We start from the raw sequence: 21474 nt of genomic DNA, 5'->3' as shown, positions 1-21474 counted from the left end.
GGATTGTGAGCACACACAGAGAGAGAGAGAGAGAGAGAGAGAGAGAGAGAGAGAGAGAGAGAGAGAGAGAGAGAGAGAGAGAGAGACACACACACACAAGTAAACAGGTTTGGTGGGGTGGGTGGAGTGTGCTTAAAGCGATATCTTTCATTTCAGTGTCATTTATGCAGCTCGGGTATTTGGTGTTTGCCTCTCTCTGCCACATCTCTTGCAAAAACACCAATCTGGACCCGCTTCTGCCTGGATGCATATCAGCCAATGCTTCATTTTTACCCTTCACGGCCACACATAGGCCTGTGACCATTTCTATCTTTCATCTCTCCTCAATTGCAGCAACAACCAACGTTAGACCGGGCGAGAGATTAAGTCATGCCTGCTAATCCTCACAAGCTGGGATCTATGCAGGAGCAGCTTCGGTTCTGTTGGCCTGTGCTGCTCTTTGATTGGAGAAGATAGGGTGGAGGTGGGGACCTAGGTATGATTTCTCAATCTCCGTGGTCATTAGGTTTCATATTAACTGGAACACATCACCTCTTCCTCCAAGGACTCCCTGGCTCGGCCTCGCTCATTTGCCAGAGCTGAAACTCTGTCTGCTTCTATTAGTAGAAACACTGGGCCTGTGTTGTGTTTAAAGCCACCGGATTCCCAGTGTTGGGAGAGAGCCGTCAGCCACCATAAGAGGTCACAGACTGAATAACCCACTGACTGTGAGGAAAGAGAGCACACACAGAAAGATGAAGTCAGTGTGTTGACTCCTTTACAGTGAACAGACACCGAGTGTGCAAGCAGTCCCTCCAAGTGGGTTTGTGAAGAATGTGCATAAAAAAATATATATTTTGGAATACTTTAAGTTGCAAGAACAAGACTGACATATTTTTCTAACACTGATTTCTTTAAAGCTGTTTATTTATGTTTTAAACCTGACTACATTTATAAAGAAAATGAGAAGAAAACTATTATAAGAACATTGTTATTTTTTAATGCAGAATCAAACTAGAGCTTAGTGAGCAGCAGTAAACTCACTGGAGGCTCAGAGCTGCCTTGCAAGATCAGGGCCTGTCTACTTCCTGAAACTGAACTAGTTCATCGAGGGTCTCCCATCACGGATCAATAAGAACAAAGTGTGTTGATTAAACTGTTTGTGTATTTATACACACCGAGAACCACACTGTCCGACAGGAAGTACAAATACATATGTTGAAATTAATCGTAATTCTGTAACACAGAACTAACGTTCCTATCCAGCAATTAACCCGACCCAGGATAAACACACAGGCCTAGTTAGCAGATGGCTAACACTGGCGATCTGTTAGTTGTTTAGCCATTATTCACTTTGTTGTGTTCGCAGCTCCATCGATTAATATATACGGAAAACATTTCATTGAAAATGAATGACTGATCATTGTTCATTAACTTTTTACGCAACGTAGTAGCGTAAGCTAGTTAGCATTCGATAGCCTAGCTTCGTGGACTGTGTGGCGTTTTCCTAGCTCCAAGCTATTATCTTAGAAATAACATGGCGCTGACGTTACGTTTATTATAGTTGTGACGTATTTGACTTCACATTCATTGATTTGTTAACAGTTTAATTTTGGTCGCGACACCACAGACGCTCATCTGCTAACTAGCGTCAACGTTTGGCTAACGTTAGCTAGCTAGCTTATCCTTAGCTGTTAACACGACACAACAGCGTAGGTCTAACACTGCAGATCAGAGCACGAGTGGAAGAAAATACTCAGAAACACTCTGCACCAGCCCGAACACTGCGAACACGACCACTGAGCCAGAGTGAGGTCGCCTGACCCGCCCTTTACACAGCGAGGGGCTCGGAGCTGCGCTCGCAGTGGCTGCTCCACAATGACTGACGTTTGTTTACGCTGATTCCAGAGTTCTCCTGAGCCGCTGCCCCCACAGTGTATCACTCCGCACAGCGCACAGCCTGTTTATACTGAAACATTCAAAGATCCAAGTGAAAACAAACCACGTGTTTTCACCAGTGAACGAGAACATTTATTTACATTTTTAAATGTGTTTATTTACTGGTTTTCTGATGTGAACACACAGCGCGGACTAGTTTCCGTTAGAGGTTGTCTTCATTTTGGTCCCAATGTAGGAGGGAGTTCGCTGTAGCATTCATTCGACGTGTGGCTACGTGGACAGCAAGTAAAGCTAAACTCGATATTCACATGTATAACACATTGGATTTTGTTTCAGTAACATTGCGATGTAATTTAGAAGTATTTAAACCAACTTGTACTTCGTTAGTTTTCCTACTTCCCCCTTAATTGGTAGATGGTAGCTCCCATGAAAATGCCCAGGACTGCTTTCTTGGTGTGGATTACGTACTTTTGATAGACTGCCACACTGTCCAATTAGAAAATACTTTAAGCTTAGCAACAGCAAAGATGTCCTCTTGTCCAATGGACGAGGAGAGGGGCAGGCTTTACCGTGCTGAACATTCTACAGTGGGATTGGTTCAAATGCTTGTCAGTTGTGGTAGAATTGTGGGCGTTGGAGTTCGCAGTGGCCTTCTCCGCCACTCGCATCACCGAAATCCAAACAACATGTCCCACAATTCACCAGGCGCGACGTGCGGCAGCATGCGCACGGCGCAGAGGCGGAGCTACTATATAAACACGAGCTCCCTCTTCTTGAGGAGCACACTGGACACTGTTGTGAGGGCGGAACGTGGTCTCCGGGTGAACGACAGCTGTGACAGCATCGAAACAGTTAATGGTAGTTAGCGACAGTTGCTCTGACAAACCCTCGGAGGAGTAACAAGTGTGTACTGCTCGGAAGTTTACTTTTACACACTTAGTTTTTTTACACATCAGCTAAACTTCCGTCAGTGGCTCTTGTCTCATTCTGGCATAAGAATCATTTCGTTTGAAAAAAAAAAAGAAAAAAAAGTTTGACGTCTTTTAATGAACTTTTGAAGCTGAGATTCGAAAGCGTCAACGTAGTTTGGAAATGCGTTAAAGCGGAGCGATCGGAGCGGATCGAGCAGGATGACGGAACCAGCGGAGCGGACCCATCACCTGAGAACTTCGGGCAGCCCATCAGGTGGGAGCAGCCGAGACGCGCTGGAGCATCTCCCAGTCAGCAGCCGTGGAGGACCCGTGAACGGCGACAGGGGGCGACAGAGGGAGCAGAAGCGGCGGCAGCAGCAGCAGCAGCGGGCGGAGAGCTGCGGAGATATCAACACAGACAAGTTATGGCAAATGAGAGGCGGCCAGAGGGGGGTGTGCCCTGCCTTGTCGGCCGGAAACTTGCTTCCAGTGTCCCCGATCGCAGCGCAGGAGCACCAGAAAGCCGGTGTTCACACAGCGGGCGAGAAAAACGGCGAAGGCGCACCGCTGCAGGACACTTTGGACCAGGTGCAGGAGGAGAATCTGCACATCGACTCCGACACCGGCTTGGACTCGCGCCTGGGTAAGAAGAGACACCGGCGCAGGACCACCAGGAAGAGGCGCAACTGGAAGCCTTATTACAAACTTTCCTGGGAGGAGAGGAAAGCCCTGGAGGAGAAAGAGACTGCCAGGGCTTCCCGCCTGAGAGAGGAGATGTTCGCCAAAGGGCTCCCGGTGGCCCCGTACAACACCACACAGTTCCTGATGGACGAGCACGACCGGGAGGAGCCCGACCTCAACACCGAGACCGGGGTCAAGCGGCCCTCGGGGGTCGGTGGTCGCATGGAGGACACGGGCAGCGAGGAGGAACTCTTCGACAACGAAGAGGAGGACGAGGATGACGGCAGCGGCGGAGGCAGCGACGGCATCGGGAGGCCCGGGAACGCAGGTGGGGAGTTTCTCCAGAGAGACTTTTCCGAGACCTACGAGATGTACCACGTCGAGAGCCTGCAGAACATGACCAAACAGGAGCTGGTGCAGGAGTACCTGGAGCTGGAGAAGTGCATGTCCCGGCTGGAGGAGGAGAACAACCGGCTGAGGCGCGCCGTGGAGCCCGGGGGTCTGACCGTGGAGAGCTCCCTGGTCCGGCTCCGAGAGCTGGAGAGGGAACTGGACAAACTGAGGGTCCAGAACACGGAGCTCCTCCTGCAGAACCAGCCGAGCAGCGACAGGGCCCAGGTCGCCACCAACTAGAGGACACTAGTTAACACCGTTTGAAAGAGGTAACACAACGGGACTATTGCGTTTTAAAAAAGTGTCATCAGTTTTCTGTAATCAGTTTGTCATCTGGACTGTTGAGTCCTTGCATTACAATGCAATACTTGACGTTTATTTTCTATTTGGACTGTAAAGGGTGTCCTGTTGTTGTTTTCTTTTTTCAAGATGAAATGTAAATACTTCAAAAAAATATGGTTCTTTTTATAAAGAGAATGTATTTGACAACGCGAGGATATTTTGTTGGTTTCAATTGAACATTTACTCTTTCGTTTTTGATTTTGATCAAATCAAACATTGTATGTTGCCCCCACCATTAATAAAAAAAAATTAAAAAAAACACAGAATAACAAATGACAGCTTATTGGGCCAGCTTGCAAAAGACTGTTTTGCAGAAGTCAATTCCAGAGTGGACGTTTTAACAGTTGTGTGTTAATATTAAGTTCAAATAAAATTTTGAAATTCTGCCTAAACCTGTCGTGTGTTGTAAAAAAAGCCTGCTCCGAAACAGGAAGTGGTTCATGAGCGCTGCAGCGTGAAGACACTGTACGTGGCTGTTTGTCAGCATGTTGATAATCACAAAGCCTTTCTTGTGGGGAGCCTGACAGAAGACATCACTGGGCCGTGAATAGGAGGAATACAGACTGAAGCCAGCAGCAGTAGGGGGGGGATGGGACATGATGGACATGCTCTTTATGAAGGTTAACCCACTTGAGTAGGGCTAGACCGAGTAATCGCTTGATCGATTAAAATCAGCCGCTATTAGTCTTCCATATCTACATATGTTTTTCTTTTATATGGCTAAATAAACAATGCAGAAAAGATGTGCATTTATGTTTACATTTAACATAATTTATTTTAAATATTCTCAAGTCCTGTAAAGTATTATGTAAAACATTTAATTACTTAGGATAATTTTAGTCAAACTGTAAAATATCAAGCCTCAATTATATTTCTTTGTTATAAGGGTTTAATAACACACAGGTTGTTACATCCTAGTATTGGCCCCCCAAATCCTCATGGGTCAGGTTCTATTCTTGAGTAAAGTCTATTAAGGATAGTCTTCAGAAAGGTTAAAGAAGAATTTGTTAATTTCAAAATCTAAAGGATCCACTGCAAATGGTGTTTACCAGAGCTCTAAATTTCGGTAGAAGGATCATAGTTTCACTTATAGATTCAGTGTTTCAGCTCATTTTCACAGGATGTATAAATATTCAAGTAGAGCCCAACTGATTAAAGTCATATCAGTGAGTATCAGCATCAGCCAGAATTTCACCGATATTTGCTGATTGCTTCATTTCAAACTGTTGCCTGTAATGGCAGTGGAGACTTTATTCATTAAGTCACTTCCCTCCAGCAAACAGCTCTGTTACGTTTAATCTCTGCCTTGACACATCTTAGTTTTACTTCCGGCATCAACCCTCAAACATCCTCACTGGTGTGGCTCTATGATCGAGTGAATTAAAAGGCACAGTGTCAGTATTTCAGAAGAAGTTTCCATCAGGAGCAGAGGTAATCTGTGCCACAGGGCCTGTAGAGACCGTATCCATCCACAGCCTCTAGAGGGCGTTATTCAGCTACTATTTGAAGTTGTCTGTAAAAGCACAAGTCTCCCAAAATCCCGTAATCCCAAAAACAAACACACATGTAATTAACTTTTTTTTTTTTTTTTAAACATAGTTCTGTTTATTTACATCATATAACCTTGCTTTAAAGCACACAGCCATGAGGGGAAATGGTTTCAGGCGGACAACCTTTTTTTTTAAAAGTCCAGTCATTTTCATATTAGTTATACTCAAAAAGCAATTCCAAATGTACACAATACAGTATGTTACATATGAAGATAGTATGTACAAAAGATTTTAAAAACACAAGGAGACATGAGGGGGGATCACATTTCAGACAACACACACCAGCTGAGTTGATGAAGTGGGCTGTTGGTTCGTCTGTAGGACGATGGGATGTTGTCTGTTCTGACCTAAGGGAGTTTTTGTTAGGTGTACCATATTCACACACTGTGGATCACCAGGCAAAGAGAGAGCCTCAGTTTGTTAAGGGAAACAGCAGCTGAGAGAAAACTACACCTCCTCCCTCTGAGCAGCATCAGTAATAGCTGTGTAATGCCTGGGTTAAAGACAAAGAGAGTGCATAGACATGTCCTTGGCGTGAAGTGTGCTTCTTCTTTTGTAATTTCCTCTCAGTTAGACCGCTTGTATTTGATGCACATATCTTTGGGTCGGTGCCTCAGTGAAACCGTCAACCACAGGAGAGGAGGGAGGAGACCCAGAAACAACAAAAGGAAAACGGAAAGATAGGAACTGAGCATGGCACTGCAGAAAGAAAACACATTCCAGAAAAAATCAGGCACTTGTCGAAAATATCTTGAGGTAAGACAAGACTATAACTTATCATTATTATTATTATTATCGTTATTATTATTTTAGTTTTCACTGGGGTTGTTTCTTTTGGTCGTTTGAAAACAAGCGAGACTCTCGTGACTTTGGGAGCTGCGCCTCCTGCTTGTGTTATTTTCTGTTGGCACGTTGGCTCTGAAACGAGGGATACAAACTATAAGATTGTTAGCAGGTGTTCTGTGTTCATTTCCTCGAATGCACCGTTTCCACAGTCAGGGAGGATTTATTAGAGCCTGACCTTGTGGAAAAGTCCCCGGTCATCTAACCTCAATGTAATAAAAGTGCAGACGGACGAACCCTCAAAGGGGATGTGATGAAAACATAGTGAAAATGTAGCCGTTTCTACGCACCACATAATATTTTAACAGTCTGTTAAACACTGCCAGGCGTCCCCTCTGGCTCTTTATCACAAGAGGGGATATACTTTGTCTCGAGCTCAGTATATATGAGCAGATCTGTGAAGGCAACGCTCAGTAAACCCAGACACGAATATCAAAAACAAATAATGAGGTCAGTTGTCACAGTGTGGCTCTGAGCTGCCTGCAAACTGTCCAATATGGTGTAATAATTAACAGACTACATTGTTTTTATCTTGCTACATGTTGATGCAACACTGCTGAATATAAAGTCACCAGATGAACTTATTTCTAAGACTTAATCAAGATAAAAGTTTTCTGCACAGTGCTGAGAATCAGAGAGAAAGGCCATCAATGAGGAAATAAGGAACAGGGTTAGTCGTGTTTATCTCGTCTCCTTGGAACTGGTACACCCAAGAGGTGAAATCACAATAAAAGTACTTTTTTCACTTTAATACAAAATATATATATATATAATATATATATAGAGAGAATATAAAACAAAAAATAATATATTAAGGGAAACATTTTCAAGTAACATCTTGAAAGAAATGACTGTGCACTTGTACGCACGTTTTTTTTGTAAACCATAAAAAAAGAACTAAAAAAAGTGAAAACAAATTTGATAACATAATATTTATATTTACAAGGTTAACTTAACAAGGCTTTGTACAAATGTTACAAAATTGTTCAACACAAACACCTGCACGCTCGGACATCATCACGAATATTGTTGCGCAAAAACATTATAAACACGTAGAGAGAGAGAGAGAGAGAGAGAGAGAGATGAGTGTACTTTGTGTCTGTGACCTAATATGTGTGTTGTTTTGAGATAAACAGTGTGTGTGGTCTGGGGAGTAACAGATAAGGAAGACTGATATGAAAAGATCAATTGACATCCCTCTTGAAATTGTTTTAACCTGACTATTAATTCTTCTGGCCCACAGACGTATGTTTTGGAGAAATTTGTAATTCCACTTTATTAAGAAGCACCATTTTTCTCAAGAGACACAGGAAGGTCGCGTTTCCGAACCCTCCTCTGGTCACTTGAAGGGGTTTTAACCCGTTGTTTACGTCTGTGAGCCAGGCTGGAAGGAAGAGAAGACGGGAAGGACGCTCGGTGGTTGCTCACATGAGAATTCTTGGCTGTGACATTGATTGTGATGAGGTCTGTTTGTGTCTCTGCCCTGTTCCTGTTTATTTTCTACAAAAGCACACATATAGGAAAGAGAGAAAACAAAAGCTTTGGCAACACCCGAATGCCCCTCGCCATGCAAACGGAGCTTATCAAAAAGAAAAGGGTGGGCTGCTCTGACGGACCGTTTCATTGGTTCACCGTGTTGCACCTGGCAACTAACCACAACTCTGTTCACGCTGCTGCTGGGGTCTAATGACCCGCAGGGGGGTCTGCAGCTTGGCTGGGCCCCAGCCCCCCAGAAGCCTTCCTTGGGAGTGGAGGTTGGTGTTAGCTGGCAAGGCTCACAGGTACTGGTGGAATCTAGAGGTGGGTACTTGACGTGCAGCAGGTCCTTGTTCGAGAACGTCGGCATCCCGAGGCAGCCCTGGTGATTTGACCTGGTTTTGATTGATAGGAGACAGGGGGAAGTCATTGACAATCATTGGGGGTCTCTTGTCGGACGTCTCAGTCGGGGAGGCTACCACGGTGTGTCTGCGCCAGGCCCGTCTCTTCCTCCGCGTCTCAGGTGAGAGCGGTTTTCGCAGTCCCACGCTGCGCAGGTCGTCGGCGGATCCCATCAGACGAGCGCGAACCTGCTCAGCCAGAGACCTGCCGCCAGGGCCGGTAGGGGTGAAGGAGGCGGCCTCGCAGGGCGGCAGAGCAGTTTTGGGCCGGGCCGGGCGCAAGCTCTCCTGACTGCTGCCTGAGGAGGGGTTGGTTCTGGATGTATCCCTCCTCATTCTGGGCGCACCGTCCGACCCAGAGCCGGCCCCGTCGCACTGGGCGGAGGCCTCGGACAGCTCCATCATCTCCAGAGAGCGAGCCTTTGCCTTCTCCGACTTCAGCTTCTTCCTGGCCAGAGTGTCACACTGGATCAGCTTGTGGGAGTTAAAGGAAGGCCGTGAGTGCAGTCTGTGAGTGGTGGAGGAGGAGGAGAAGGAGGAGGACGAGGGCGTGGTGGAGCACGCTCCTCCTTCACTCCTCTCCGCAGAGTCTGGTGTGTGTGTGAGCGGTGTGGGCGGGGCGAGCAGGTTTGTGGGTGAGAGAACCGGGGGTTTGTAGTGTGTGTAGAGGAAGCTGCGCGGGGCTGCTGGCGGTTGTGTGTTTACGGGTGTGTGTTTATCGGGTCTCTCCTGGGTGAGGGAGCGCGAGGCAAAGCCGCTCTCGTTGTCCGTCTCGCTCACCAGCTCGCTGTGCTCGTCATCAGCATCGTCCCCCCTCCCCTCTGACCCAAGGCTGCGTCCTAAGGTGGAGAGGGTGGAGTAACCGGAAACAATGGAGCGTGCATCCTCTGGCGATCGCCATGCCGGCCCTTTAACCTCTGCCCTTGCCTCTTCCTCCTGCAGCAATATCACTGCCTGTCTTCCTCCTGCATCCTCTTCCTCTTTGCAGCACGGCCGACTGGGAATAACCGCCACCACCTCTTGTTCTACCTCCTCTTTCACTCCGCTTTCTACAACTTCCTCATCTTCCTCTTCTTCTTCTTCCTCATCATCGTCATCTTCCTCTGCCTCTGCCCGAGGAGCAGTGTCCCCTACAGGAGACGCCGCCTCCTCTTCCTCCTCTGCCCCTAGATGTCCGGCTTTGATTGGCTCGTGCTCTGAGTCGTCGTCAGTGCTGCTGCCCACGCGGCGGCCGTTATGCCGCTTTCTGCGCTTGCGGCCTGATACAGCTGACATGATGGACAGAGTCAGGAAATCCTTCGCTGTGAGGTCCTTCTTTGACCCCCACGACCCCTGAAAAAGGGGGAAATGTAACTGTGAAGCTCTCACACATGTTTCACTTGTGTATAAATGTTCACTGTTATTTCATGACATACAGTAGGAGATATTACCTTCGATTTAGCTGAGTCACTGTTGGTTGAGTCTGGGGAACGAGAAAGTAGAAAAAAACTAAGTCGGTCAAATCCACTAAAGTGAACAAAAGGGCCCGAACAGTCACGGTGAAGGACACAGAGGCAGATTGTGTGATAATCACTTTTTACAAAAGAACAAATTGACATTAAATTACAGGAAACCTGCAGCTGCTCAGCTCTTCTGTTTAACAATTTAATCCTCCATGCCACAGCGGGTGTTTTCCACCTGCCGTACAGGGGGAAAAACCAACCTGCTGTGACATCACTGATTCAGGTGCGGCTACTGACGCTACACACCTTAAGGTTTCTGTTTGGAGTGAGAAGCGCTGCAGCAGCAGCAGCAGCAGCAGCAGCTAAAGCACAAAACTCCTCTGCTAAATTTTCAGGAAAATGCCTTCCTCTGTGCCCTCTGCCCCTGACGGACCCCTGCACAAAGACACTGAATCACACGGAGGGAATATGGAGGATGATTGGGTGGGGGCAGGGTTTTGTTGTTTTGGGGGGGGTAGGGGGCATTAGGAAAACCACAGCACACACTGATGATATCACTGAAAAACACTGACGACATCAATCAGTGAGAGGAGAAGCGTTGGGAGTGAAAGCAGAAATAATCGACAGCGTGAAGTCAAACACAGTCCCTCACAAACACAAACGGACGGACACACCGACGCAGGATGAAAAGCTGCGTTATCTAAATCTTTAGAGAAACCCAGGGGTAATGGAGGGGGCGTTGCTTCCTAAGAAGCTCTAGATAGAGTCGTGTCTCATGAACCAACATCAGTGGTAAAAACCATTGATGGTTTTCACCCCTCTCTTTGTATCACAGATACACCTCCATTCAAATCCAGGAAAAGACTTAGGTTTTCCCAAAATGCAGCTCAGCACGAGTGCCTCACAAGTGATAGTGACGTGATATTTCCATTCATGGAGAAAAAGAAGCCTTTCAGAGTAAACGCTCCAGGCTTTAGACCAAATATCAACCAGTCAGGTGTTAAGACTCTACTGACACACCTGTAACTACTAGTCCCAAAGCAGGAAATTACTTGTTTGATTAGCTGATCAGCAAAAAGTCTTTCAACATCTTTAATAAAAGATAATTGTTTAATAAGCATAACTCCAGTTTGATTTTGGCTTATCCTAACATGAAGATTTGCTGATTTTCTGTTTTATCTCATTGATAAATTCAAAAAAAAAAAAAAATACTTATTTCACCTATATCAGAGAAAGGAAAATCTGCCAACATTTAATGTAAACAGTTGTACATGGTTCATGTATCTGAACTCAATTCATGCATATGCAATAATAATAAAGTGGTCAATTAGCCATGGGAGATGTATGCTCTCTCCGAATGTCCTGCTAGTTAATATAGCATTGCTAGTTCCTGCCAGCCTTATTTGTTGAATACACTATGTTGTTCGCTATTAGTTTAATGAAAATTACATTTTCTTCATTAAATCTTCTTTGTTTTAGTTAATCCATTGCGTGTCCTTCCCATATTTGCTTTGGTCTCAGAACCGCATAGTAACAAACTGGGGGCTTGTCTGGGATTTGAACCTGACACCTCTCACTTAACTGAACTTCCTCTTTGTGTGCAGAGTCGACTTCACCAGTGAGTCATGATGTTTGCCTGGTCCTCGCTTCAGCTGCACTTTGGGAAATTTAAGCTTTTCTTAAAACAGGTTTAATATTGATTGAAAAACCGCAGTTAAAAGGAGAAGGTTTGGTTGTTTACAGCTGATGTTGCCAGGACTTAAAAGGGTGGAGGTGAGATCCTAAGGATTGGAATACACCCACTGAAATTCTTCACTTGATGAGTGGAGGATGACCAGAGCCGACTGCTTTAGATGACACAGGCCGCTGGTGAGGGACTTGTCTCTCAGTGACAAAGCTCAGTTTACACTGGTGTGTCAGACACAGCAACTTTAACAGGCAGACAGCATCCAGTCATCCATTAATTCATTAGTCAGACTGGGGAGCGTACGACGTAATATTAGGGCCACTTAATGGGAAAAAAATCGGAGATTTCAAGAATAAAGTAATATTACAAATTCAAAGTCGTAAATTTATGAGAATAAATTCATAATGTTGTGAGGATATAGAGGGGGAATAGAAGATCAGCCGGTCGACTGTGTTAACTAGGGAATTTGTAGCAAGTTATACTTAATTATGAGTTTCAAATAACAGAAAATGACAAAATACTAAGAAAATGAGTCTATTCTGAGGAAAGAACCACACAGACTTGGAGGAAGTGGCCTCTTTTGTGGAGGAGGAAATGTTTGATAGTGGTCACCTGTGTCTTATCATTGGTTAAATCTGTGCGGTTTTTCTTGCAGCCTATTACCCAATTTTTTTAAGTTTTCTTTATTCTCAAAATATTACAACTTTTTCCTCATTTACAACTTTCTTCTCGTAACATTACGACTTTTTTCTCATAATATTACGACTTTCTTCTCAACAACAACTTTCTTCCCAATAAATTAAGACTTTATTCTCAATAACAACTTTATTCTCATAACATTACAACTTTATTCTTGTAATATTACAACAATATTCTGGAAATCTCCCCATCTCCCATGGCCCTATGGTCGTAGGAGACACTGAAGTGACATGTTCTCACAGACACCTCCGCCTGACACTGAGAGGGACACGCCGACTTTCAGGAGGGTAATGGAGACCATGGACACACCAACCATCACCACCACGAACACTCTCTCACACAAACACTCCCCCATTATTTCACTTTCACAATATGATGTACTGACACGGTTACACACACACACACACACGTGTATTGCCAGGGGAGTTCCCATCCTACCGCAGTGGCTGCTCCACAGGCTCAGCTAAGAAAAGGAAAATGCAGAAACGTACAGAGAAAGTGAAAGATGAGCAACGTGGAGTGGGGGGGAAAAAAAGAGGTCAGCAGAGAGGAGAGAAGTATCGGCACGCTATCAAACACAGAGATGCTCCAAGTGCTATCGGACACAAGGCTTCATTTCTTATGCTGCATTCCAGTTCTGCTGGGAAGTAGGGAATTCTGGTTTCAAACTGGGACAAACTTCCAACGAGGAATTTCAATCAAGCGAGGAATGCAGCCGTCTGACTTCATGCCAGTGCCGTCGACACTTGAGAGGGTTGAGAGCTTTCAAAGTGTTACTAGAAAAGCTACATTTTAAATAATTAGTTATGTGTATTCCTAGAGGTGTATTATAAACTAATCTGCGTTAAATCAAGTGTCTATTTCTTGAGACTTGATAAAATATCTAACAACAGGGGAATTATTATTTTATTTAAAGAAAAATCTGATAGCTGGATTTCCCCCCCCCACGCACCACATTTTATAACTGTGACGCACTGGATGGGAATTTCCTACTTCCTGTAAAACAGAAGGCAACAGTATTTCAGGGTTGGCAACTACAGCCCAAATGCTATCGGTCGGCTCGGTTAGAGCTCGTGTTGACTGGCTGAGAGCGGCAAACAGCGTCCTCACCTGAGGCCTCCCCGAGCAGAGCGGTCCTGCCGATGTTGGGCAGCAGGTGGTCGATGTTGGGGACAGGCTGCACGTCCTCCGTGTCCACAGGCGTCTGCAGGGAACGGACACAAATTACCAAAAACACATTCAATAAACCAACAAAAGGCTGTGGTTTAATCCCTGAAGCCAGCGGGTGACCCGTATCATTCATTTACCTAAATTTCTAAGAGATTAAGTGAAGCAGCGGCTGCATACTGATGAGACTTTATACTGTCGTTATAGAAACAGGATCAGTGTTCGACAGATGCGGTTTCTCTACAGCTTTTGCATAGATGTGTATCTGTGCTCTCAGTCATAGAGATAAAACTACAAGATAGAATTTGAACCACAACGTGTCACGAAAAGCAGAGTGACCTCAGGGTTTTATCAAACAGCAGAATGACTCCACTGGATGATATAAAATAGTTTGATCAAACATGTTCAATTTATCTTTAACTGTAAATATTAGAGCCCGACTGATTTATCGATAAAACATGTCCGAAATGAGCCTTTCACAGACATATACAAATCTGTGTGTATACTGATATTACAAGTTTTACTTTGTGGGATAAACAATGCAGAAGAGATGTGCATTAATGTTAAAATTTTATGTAAAATGTATGTTGATTTTCTTAATTCCTGTATTTTGCTGTACTTGTGTTTTATTTTTATGTATACTTTTATTTATAATAAATATTGGTATCATCATTGGGGGCCAATGATGATACCAATATTAGGGTTCTTAGAACAATTAAAGTTATATTTCTGAATCAGGTGAACGATCTCCCAGTGGAAGATTTTTTCTGTTTAATGAAATACAATTTTAGGACTGGTTAATGACTTTTAGGGCAACTCGATTTTTCTGTAAAACTCAGACTCTGTATCAGAAAAAAACACATTTTTGACAACACAATGTTTTTTGAATCCTTTTTTCTGTATGTTCGCACAAATTTCTCTTTTCTTCTTCATGTTCATTTAGCAAATATGAAGTAATTAATAAGTCATTGAAGTAAGTAGTTTCAGATTTTTAAATCTGTGCCTCTATGGCACATAAAGGTTCTCGCTTCATACGTCTAAATAAAGGATTACTGTGTATGTACCATAAATAAATAACAACAACATGACAAACATACCTTTTCATCCTTGTCTAGTTCGTCAGTGAAAAACCAGATGTACTATAAAAATGACAGAGAGAAATGTTCAGCTTGAAAATGATTATTATAAAAATCGAATTTTAATTGTGTTTGTGTGCGGCGTCTCTCACATGCTGGATGAGCGTCTCGACTATCTTGTAGCGGTCGGGCATGTGTGTGACCATGTCTTTCATGTTGTCCTCAGACGTCCGAACCAGAGTCGGCCCAAACACCAGCGCCAGGTTACGAGGCTCCATCTGCACAGGAAAAGACACACAGAGGCTTTGACGACCACGACGTCACAGAGCTGCACAATTACATTTTGAATTACATTTAGAGCTCTCTCTCTCTCTCTCACGCACGCGCTCACGCTAGCACGCATGCACACACGCACCTTGTTTTTATCTGCACTGTCTGCTACCGTCTTCAGGTGACCAACCAGGAACTTCAGAGTGTGGAAATAATAATCAGGGAGGTCTCGGATCTGCGAAAGAGAAACAGGAAGCGTTAACCAAATGAGTAAACGATCCCGCTCTACTTCCATTCACGAATACAAACAAGCACGTACCAGTTTCTTCATCGTCTTTAATCTGTCAGATGCATTGTCCATCCGATTGGCATCAATAAAGTCGTTGTACTTGTCTGTAAAGAGAAACCATGTTAAGACAAGTCACACGAAAGATAAGACGGTTTAAATTGGATGCGTGGCAGCGTGTGGCTGCACGGTGTCATGTGTGGACTCACCGTTGGTGAAGAGCGGCTCTGGGAGTTTCCTGAAGAAGGATTTGAGTAAGCTGCTGACGACGTTCAGGTCCTGCCACTTCTGATGACAGGAGACAAAACACAGAGAGGGGTCAGGGATCACAGAGTTTAAAAATCTGTATTTAATTATACATTTGTATTGAGTAAAAATAAAACTCCTAAAGCCTCTGTGGTGTGAGTGAAGCTACATCCATGGTACTCCGTTTTTGTTTGAAAACGCATTAACTCTGCTACAGATACGCCTTGTCTCAAAACCACTTTTACAGCCGCTAAAATGGAGAAGTTTGGAAATGCTGAGACGAAGCGCTTGTGTGCACAGAGATTATTCTTGTTAGAAAAGGCTGTTTTCAAATGAGAACATAGTGGGATGGATGTAGCCGAAGCGCCCCTGTGTATTTATATTGCCTCACCTCCTCTGCAGGGTTGATCTCGACGCCCTTGTTGAGCTGATCCTGAAGCATCGACACTACGGCGTTATTCCCTGGGACCCTGTAGATCCCGGTGTATTCCAGACCCATGTCCTCCACCAGGCCGCAGCAGATCTCCACAATCAATGGGATGAACTGAGACAGGATGGAATCACAAATTTAACTCTCAGTAAAAAAAAAAGAAAGAAAATTGAAGCCTTCAGCTACAGAGGGAGGATATTGTTGCGAACCTTGTTAATTACACCAGGCTGACAATCCTCCAACCTCACACCGAAAGCTTTGGGCCCGGCCTTCTTCGTTTTCTTCATGATGTTGATTCCCCACGGAGACTTTGGCGGGCTGCTCTCATCTGAGGACAGATCCAACAAAAGACTTTAACACAGAGCCTCAGTGTTTAGGTTTATGAAGTTCTTATGATAAAGGCTTTTATAAAAATAGGCTGAACAACACTCTGGTCCTCTGCTATCCAAAAAGATATATTACTCAATGGACTGATAATAACTGCTGTGGGGTCCTTAATACCTATGGAGTAGTTAACCTAGATGTAAATGTGGAATTGATTATTTCTATAAGACCCTCCCCAAATATACAGATCAAATATATGGAATCTATATATTTTCAGCTCTTCTTAATCAAAAGATAAATAAGTTTGTTATTTTAATTTATTTTCTCGTCTTTTCCCCCCCAGTTGTTTATTTATTGTCCCACTGTTGACTGACACACATTATAGATATAGACCTACTTTGATGTTATTTTGTACATATATTTTATTGTTTTGATATGAAAGCCCTGCAAAATCATTTTGGGAATATGTACTATGCACTGCACTGTGTACACACACTGCTGTAGTTTGGATGAGTCACATATTTCATTCTTGTGGCTCTGTGCTACTTGTATTGTTGGAGAGGTTTGTGTTTATCAAGTAAAAAGTATGATATGGTTATGGTTAAAATGTGTTTTAAAAAACAATAGACTTCACCGGCCTTAGCATTAGTCTTAAACTGTGATATTACTCAATCAATAATAATAATGATAATAATAATAATCAATCTCCATAACTTCTAATGAATAACAGTGCCTTCACAAGAAGAGTGAATTCGACTCAACAAAAAAATATGAAAATGAGGATCCAGCTTCACAAGGTGTGAAAGTAAAATGTACTTCCTCCGAGACTGATCTAATCATGAGTGTGACATCTGACCTTGTTTCTAAACATGATCTCCAGTTCCATACGAGGAGAGAATGTGCAGCACAGTGGCTGATTTTTTTCTTTCCCCGACACTGACCTTTGCCATCTTGTTTGGGGGAGCGTGGCGCTGCAGCGGCGTTCTCTGTCTTGGTGAGAAGGAAGGGAGGTTTCATGCGGGGCATCCTGGGAGACGAGTCTGGCTTGCTGCCTGTCGGACTGCAGGGGGAGACAGAGATACGTGTTGAATTCAAGCCGTCAGCCATGACAACAGACGTAACAGTTGCTTTATTACAATAGAATTTATAATCAGGTGACTCACCTTTGTTTTCTGTAATCATTCAGTTTTTTATTGATGAGGGCCTGTCTGGAAAATCCAAGCTCCTGCAACATACAAAACAAATCAACAAATAGATTCTTTATGATTTTCTCATAAAAACACACCACAGGTCCTGTACAGGTGTGACCTCTGACCTCGCTGTCTGTCTTGCTGTTCTCCCTGATGACCTTTATCCAGTCCAGCATGTCCTCCCGGTCCTCCGCCTGCAGCAGGTACTCACAGAAGTCCTGCGTGGTCAGTCGCAGGGCGTGTTTTCGTTTGGTCTCACTGTATGCGATGTCCACCAGGCAACCCCGGATGCTGATAGGCTGGTCGTCCTCCGCCGAGCCACCGATCGTGGCCCCGCGGAGCACCGCCTCCCTCTTGTCCTTGTAGAGGAACAGCGAATGGGAGCGAAGTATCGAAAAGACTCGCTTCCACGGACGCATGCCGCTGCCCACCTTCTGTGAAGGAAACACAAAATGTCAAGTGGATCAAGCGTTCGCCTGCTTTTCATTCACCTCAGGTCATCGTCGAGCTCGGCCCGCTCACCTTGCCCTTCTCGGTGAGGATTTGTTTGTAGTGCAGCCATCCTTCTCTCCGCACGTCGCTGTAAGTGATGTTTCCCAGCTCGGAGGTGGAGTGACGTTTAGATCGAACCTCCTCTGCCGTCCCAAGGTTGTCCAGTGACTGAAACACACACAGGGACAAGTTCAGAAACCTTATTGATATGTCAGATTCTCTATTATTTGGCGTCTTGTCACCCGGAAAATGAAAATCCATTTTATCTGACTTGTTGATTTTAGTATAAACATTAAAAAGGTATGGCTGAAAGAAGGCCAGAAATGAGTGTATTAAAACAAAAAACAGACAAACAAATGATATAAACATAGTTGTGGGTCAAATTGGTGTTCACTTTGAATTCATTGTTTTTACCGAGGGTTTAGTTTCTTGAGGGTTTGGTGTTGCATTATTTTGTTTTGGGATATTCAAGACGACTCTTGCTTCATAACATCATTTGGCAACAAATGTAAGAAATTCAGGAAGTAGCCATCCTGGCCGAAACGTTCTGACATGTATTCAGCCTCATGTCACACAGCTGAGAAGCTTCCTACACAAAGTCTGAAGCAGCTCTGGTACAGTTTTGAAGTGACCAAATATTTTCAAGCACGTGATGGAGTATTAAATTGTTCCTCTTTACAAATAAGAGGTCAAAATAACATTTTGGAGTCTCGTCAGGTCCTTGCTGGGTTCCCCTGACAGGGCCCCATTGTAGTTTGTTTCTATCGCTGCTTCCCTCACAATGGAAGAAATAACAATGTTGTTTTGTTTATTGTTCACTTCAAGCCCAGACACACAGGGCATGTCCAGCTGCCTTCATATAGCCCTTAGAAATAACATGTGCAGTCGACCTGACAACGATAGAGGATGGAACTCAAGATGAGTGGCGAAAAAGAAGGACAGGATATTAAAAAAGAAGGTTTTAGCTGATAAACTATTTAATTTAAACTCACCCCGTCGGTGAAGAAACTCTTCACTCTCTTTGGTAGCCTCCTGTGGAGAAGAACAACACAACTGTCAAAAGGTTGGCCTGCAACTTAAATTTAAAAGGTTTCATTTCGATCCAATCCAATGACAATCTCCGGTGTCTCTTCAGCAGTACTCACGAGAAGACCCGGCCTTCCTCCCTGAACGTGTTGAGTCCTTCGTCGCATGACTTGGAGCGCTCCGTGGTGATGGCTAGAAGATAGGAGGAACGGCGACTGGATTTAATACTGCCTGCTCGATGGGAGGAATGAGTGAACGGAGAGAGAGAGAGAGAGAGAGAGAGAGAGAGAGAGAGAGAGAGGAGAAAAGAAAAGAAAAAGAGACAGAGAGAAAGACAGAGTGTTGATGTAATGCCAATCACCACAGTGGACGGTGTTGGATTAGGAGATGGGGATAGCGAGGGAGGGAGCAGGAGGTGGTGGAGGTCCCGAGTGAGTGAGTGACGTGGTGAGGGTGGAGGGTGGAGGGTGGGGGAGATGAGCTGGAGCGTTGGGTTAGACTTTTTTTATTCTCACCACTGGCATGCAGGTATATAGCCTCTGTGAAACCCAACTAGCAAATATCATGCAAGTCTCAGTTGGTCCATTTAAAACCAGACGTGCACATTTCATTAAAACTCATTGACTTCCATGCACAGACAGAAAAAGAATCAAACACATGTTTTTCTTTGTTTCAAACATGCAATCTACAAATCTGGCATGCAAACATTTTACAGCAGTGCTAAAAATCTTAGACATTTTTGATTGTAACTAAACCCTAAAAGTCTTGTTTTAAAATTGAATTTCAAATAGAAATCTGCTTGTTTCAAGAATTTTTAGTTGTAAGTGTAAGTGTGGCACTCAATTTTGGAAAACTTTTCATTTGTATTTGAAGAAGTTTGAAATTGGCAGATTTTTTTTGACAAAACAAGACATAAAATTCTTCAAAAGATGGAAATTATAGCAGTGACAGACCCTTGTGCCGTTGGGGATTTTAGCACTTGGGTAGCATCTTAAGGCCGTGATAATTTTTACTCGCGGAAAAAGATCACTGTAGCCTTACGATGCTGTTCAGAAACGAAGCCCATTTTAAAATCTCATGCACATTTATCAGTCTCCCTCGAGCGATACTCTACTGTACATTAGCAGATATTCTTTATGGATCAGGCACTTTTCTGCTGCATGCAGTGGGGGAGAGAGCGAGGGAGGCAGGGAGGGAAGGAGGGGCCACTCACTGCAGTCGTGTGAGAAGAGCCTAGTGAGGGGGAAGGTGAAGGTGGGGGAGGCGGGGCTGGTGACAACGGCGGGCGCCGAACTCATGCCGCTGGACACCACGGAGGACGCCGGCACGTGGCGGGCGCGCAAGTCAACGCCGGGGCTCGTTGGCTCATCTGTTGGAGGGTTGGAGGGTTGGAGGGTCAGAGGGTAGCGGAGGCAGGAGGAGAGGAGAAAGGGGTGGAAGAGAAGGAGGAGAGAAGAAGAGAGGATTGGGTTAGGGTGTTAGAGAGAAAAAAGGTCAGAAGGGAAAGGAAACACAGCAGGGGTTAGATCAGGAGGAGGTTAAGGCCAGGAGAGGGTTTTTTGTTTTTTAAGGGAACGGAACCACGAGGAACCACAGGGTTACCGTCAGAGATACGGGACAAAAGAGTGCATTTCACAATATCGTCACCTTATATTTACATTTCATTCTTTTAACTGCAAAAATAAAACACATGCAACAATCACACCCTCACATGAGGCCTTTCTTGATTCCAGCGGAAAGAAAGACCACAAACACAAACATCTCAATGTCATCTACGAATCAACAAAACTGTCTCAGGAAAGAATAAATATAACTGAAACCTAATCACAGAGATATAAAGTCAAACAAGCATATAAGAGGCAAATACAGATAACGCACAATGCTGTACCTGTGTCGCCAGTCGCCATATGAAGAGTAACTAACAGAGGAGGTATGTGTCATTTGATGAGAATTATCGGTTCCAGGTTTCAGTTCTTTATGAAATCTAGAGTCATGTAGGTAATGTCATGTCATCTGATACTTGTAATAGCAAATAACATAATCCAACAAGTACAGAGTAGAGGATTGTGGGTAATTAAATGTAGATATAAAGGGAAATGTGTGTGTCATTAATTGAGCTTTGTTGTTCAAGAAGACAAAGGCATAATTCAGTTTTATAGGTCACACAAGTCTTAATAGTTTCGGCTGATGTAAAAGGATATGAAAGCACAACATGCACGTGCACGCGCACACACACACACGCACACACACACACACACACACACACACACACACACACACACACTTCCGTACTGACAGAAAGTTAGGTTTTTTTCCGCTGACGTTTTCAAGGACTAAAATGCTGTGAGGTTTTCTCCGTGTGGAAACAACAGGAGGCAGCAGAGAGTCAGACAGCCCTGCACACCAGAGGGCCTGAGTCTGAGATCCACCCCCACACACCACCACATGGTCTGTCTTAAAAATTCTTGTTGGGGTTTCTCAGTTTTCCATTTAATCTCACCCCCTGATCCTGTTTTTCCTCTCTTGTTCCTTGGCTCTCCATCCCAGCATCTTTAACTATAATCTAATCTAACATTACTGATGCAGCATCCTTCACATTCCCCCATTTTACTTGCTGTATCTCCTTCCCTCTGGCGTTCCTCCATCTCCCACCCTCGCTGTTCT

General features: G+C 44.3%; 2 protein-coding genes across 10 annotated transcripts in view; one reads left to right on the top strand and one right to left on the bottom strand.

The window, feature by feature from the left end:
• The first annotated feature begins 2649 nt into the window (after positions 1-2649).
• On the top strand, positions 2650-4597 carry hexim1 (HEXIM P-TEFb complex subunit 1). Its single transcript, XM_035179924.2, has one exon. The coding sequence runs from the start codon at positions 3009-3011 to the stop codon at positions 4101-4103; it is 1095 nt and encodes a 364-aa protein (XP_035035815.1). The 5' UTR covers positions 2650-3008; the 3' UTR covers positions 4104-4597.
• A 1183-nt stretch (positions 4598-5780) lies between these two features.
• Positions 5781-21474, bottom strand: part of arhgap23a (Rho GTPase activating protein 23a) — a 71440-nt gene continuing 55746 nt past the window's right edge. For 6 of the 9 annotated variants that reach the window (XM_035179893.2, XM_035179890.2, XM_035179885.2 and 3 more), the window contains 17 exons: positions 20024-20179; positions 18930-19041; positions 18777-18816; positions 17815-17952; positions 17418-17726; positions 17266-17327; positions 17044-17162; positions 15988-16106; positions 15740-15892; positions 15312-15390; positions 15136-15209; positions 14962-15051; positions 14699-14824; positions 14568-14609; positions 13414-13507; positions 9906-9937; positions 5781-9807 (listed from right to left, as the gene is read on the bottom strand). In XM_035179893.2, coding sequence (XP_035035784.2) covers positions 8374-9807; positions 9906-9937; positions 13414-13507; positions 14568-14609; positions 14699-14824; positions 14962-15051; positions 15136-15209; positions 15312-15390; positions 15740-15892; positions 15988-16106; positions 17044-17162; positions 17266-17327; positions 17418-17726; positions 17815-17952; positions 18777-18816; positions 18930-19041; positions 20024-20179 — 3179 coding nt within the window. In that variant the 3' untranslated portion in view covers positions 5781-8373. The remainder of the gene's footprint in view (positions 9808-9905; positions 9938-13413; positions 13508-14567; positions 14610-14698; positions 14825-14961; positions 15052-15135; positions 15210-15311; positions 15391-15739; positions 15893-15987; positions 16107-17043; positions 17163-17265; positions 17328-17417; positions 17727-17814; positions 17953-18776; positions 18817-18929; positions 19042-20023; positions 20180-21474) is intronic. The other 3 variants (XM_035179887.2, XM_035179889.2, XM_035179892.2) reach the window with 3 other exon arrangements.

This window comes from Hippoglossus stenolepis, chromosome 16, assembly GCF_022539355.2.
Source record: "Hippoglossus stenolepis isolate QCI-W04-F060 chromosome 16, HSTE1.2, whole genome shotgun sequence".
NCBI lineage: Eukaryota > Metazoa > Chordata > Actinopteri > Pleuronectiformes > Pleuronectidae > Hippoglossus > Hippoglossus stenolepis.
The sequence above is the reverse complement of the archived record's forward strand: the minus strand, read 5'-3'. Positions and strand labels throughout refer to the sequence as shown.

Coding starts and splice junctions, on each gene's coding strand:
- hexim1 (XM_035179924.2), top strand. CDS start 3,009: ATGACGGAACCAGCGGAGCGGACCCATCACCTGAGAACTTCGGGCAGC.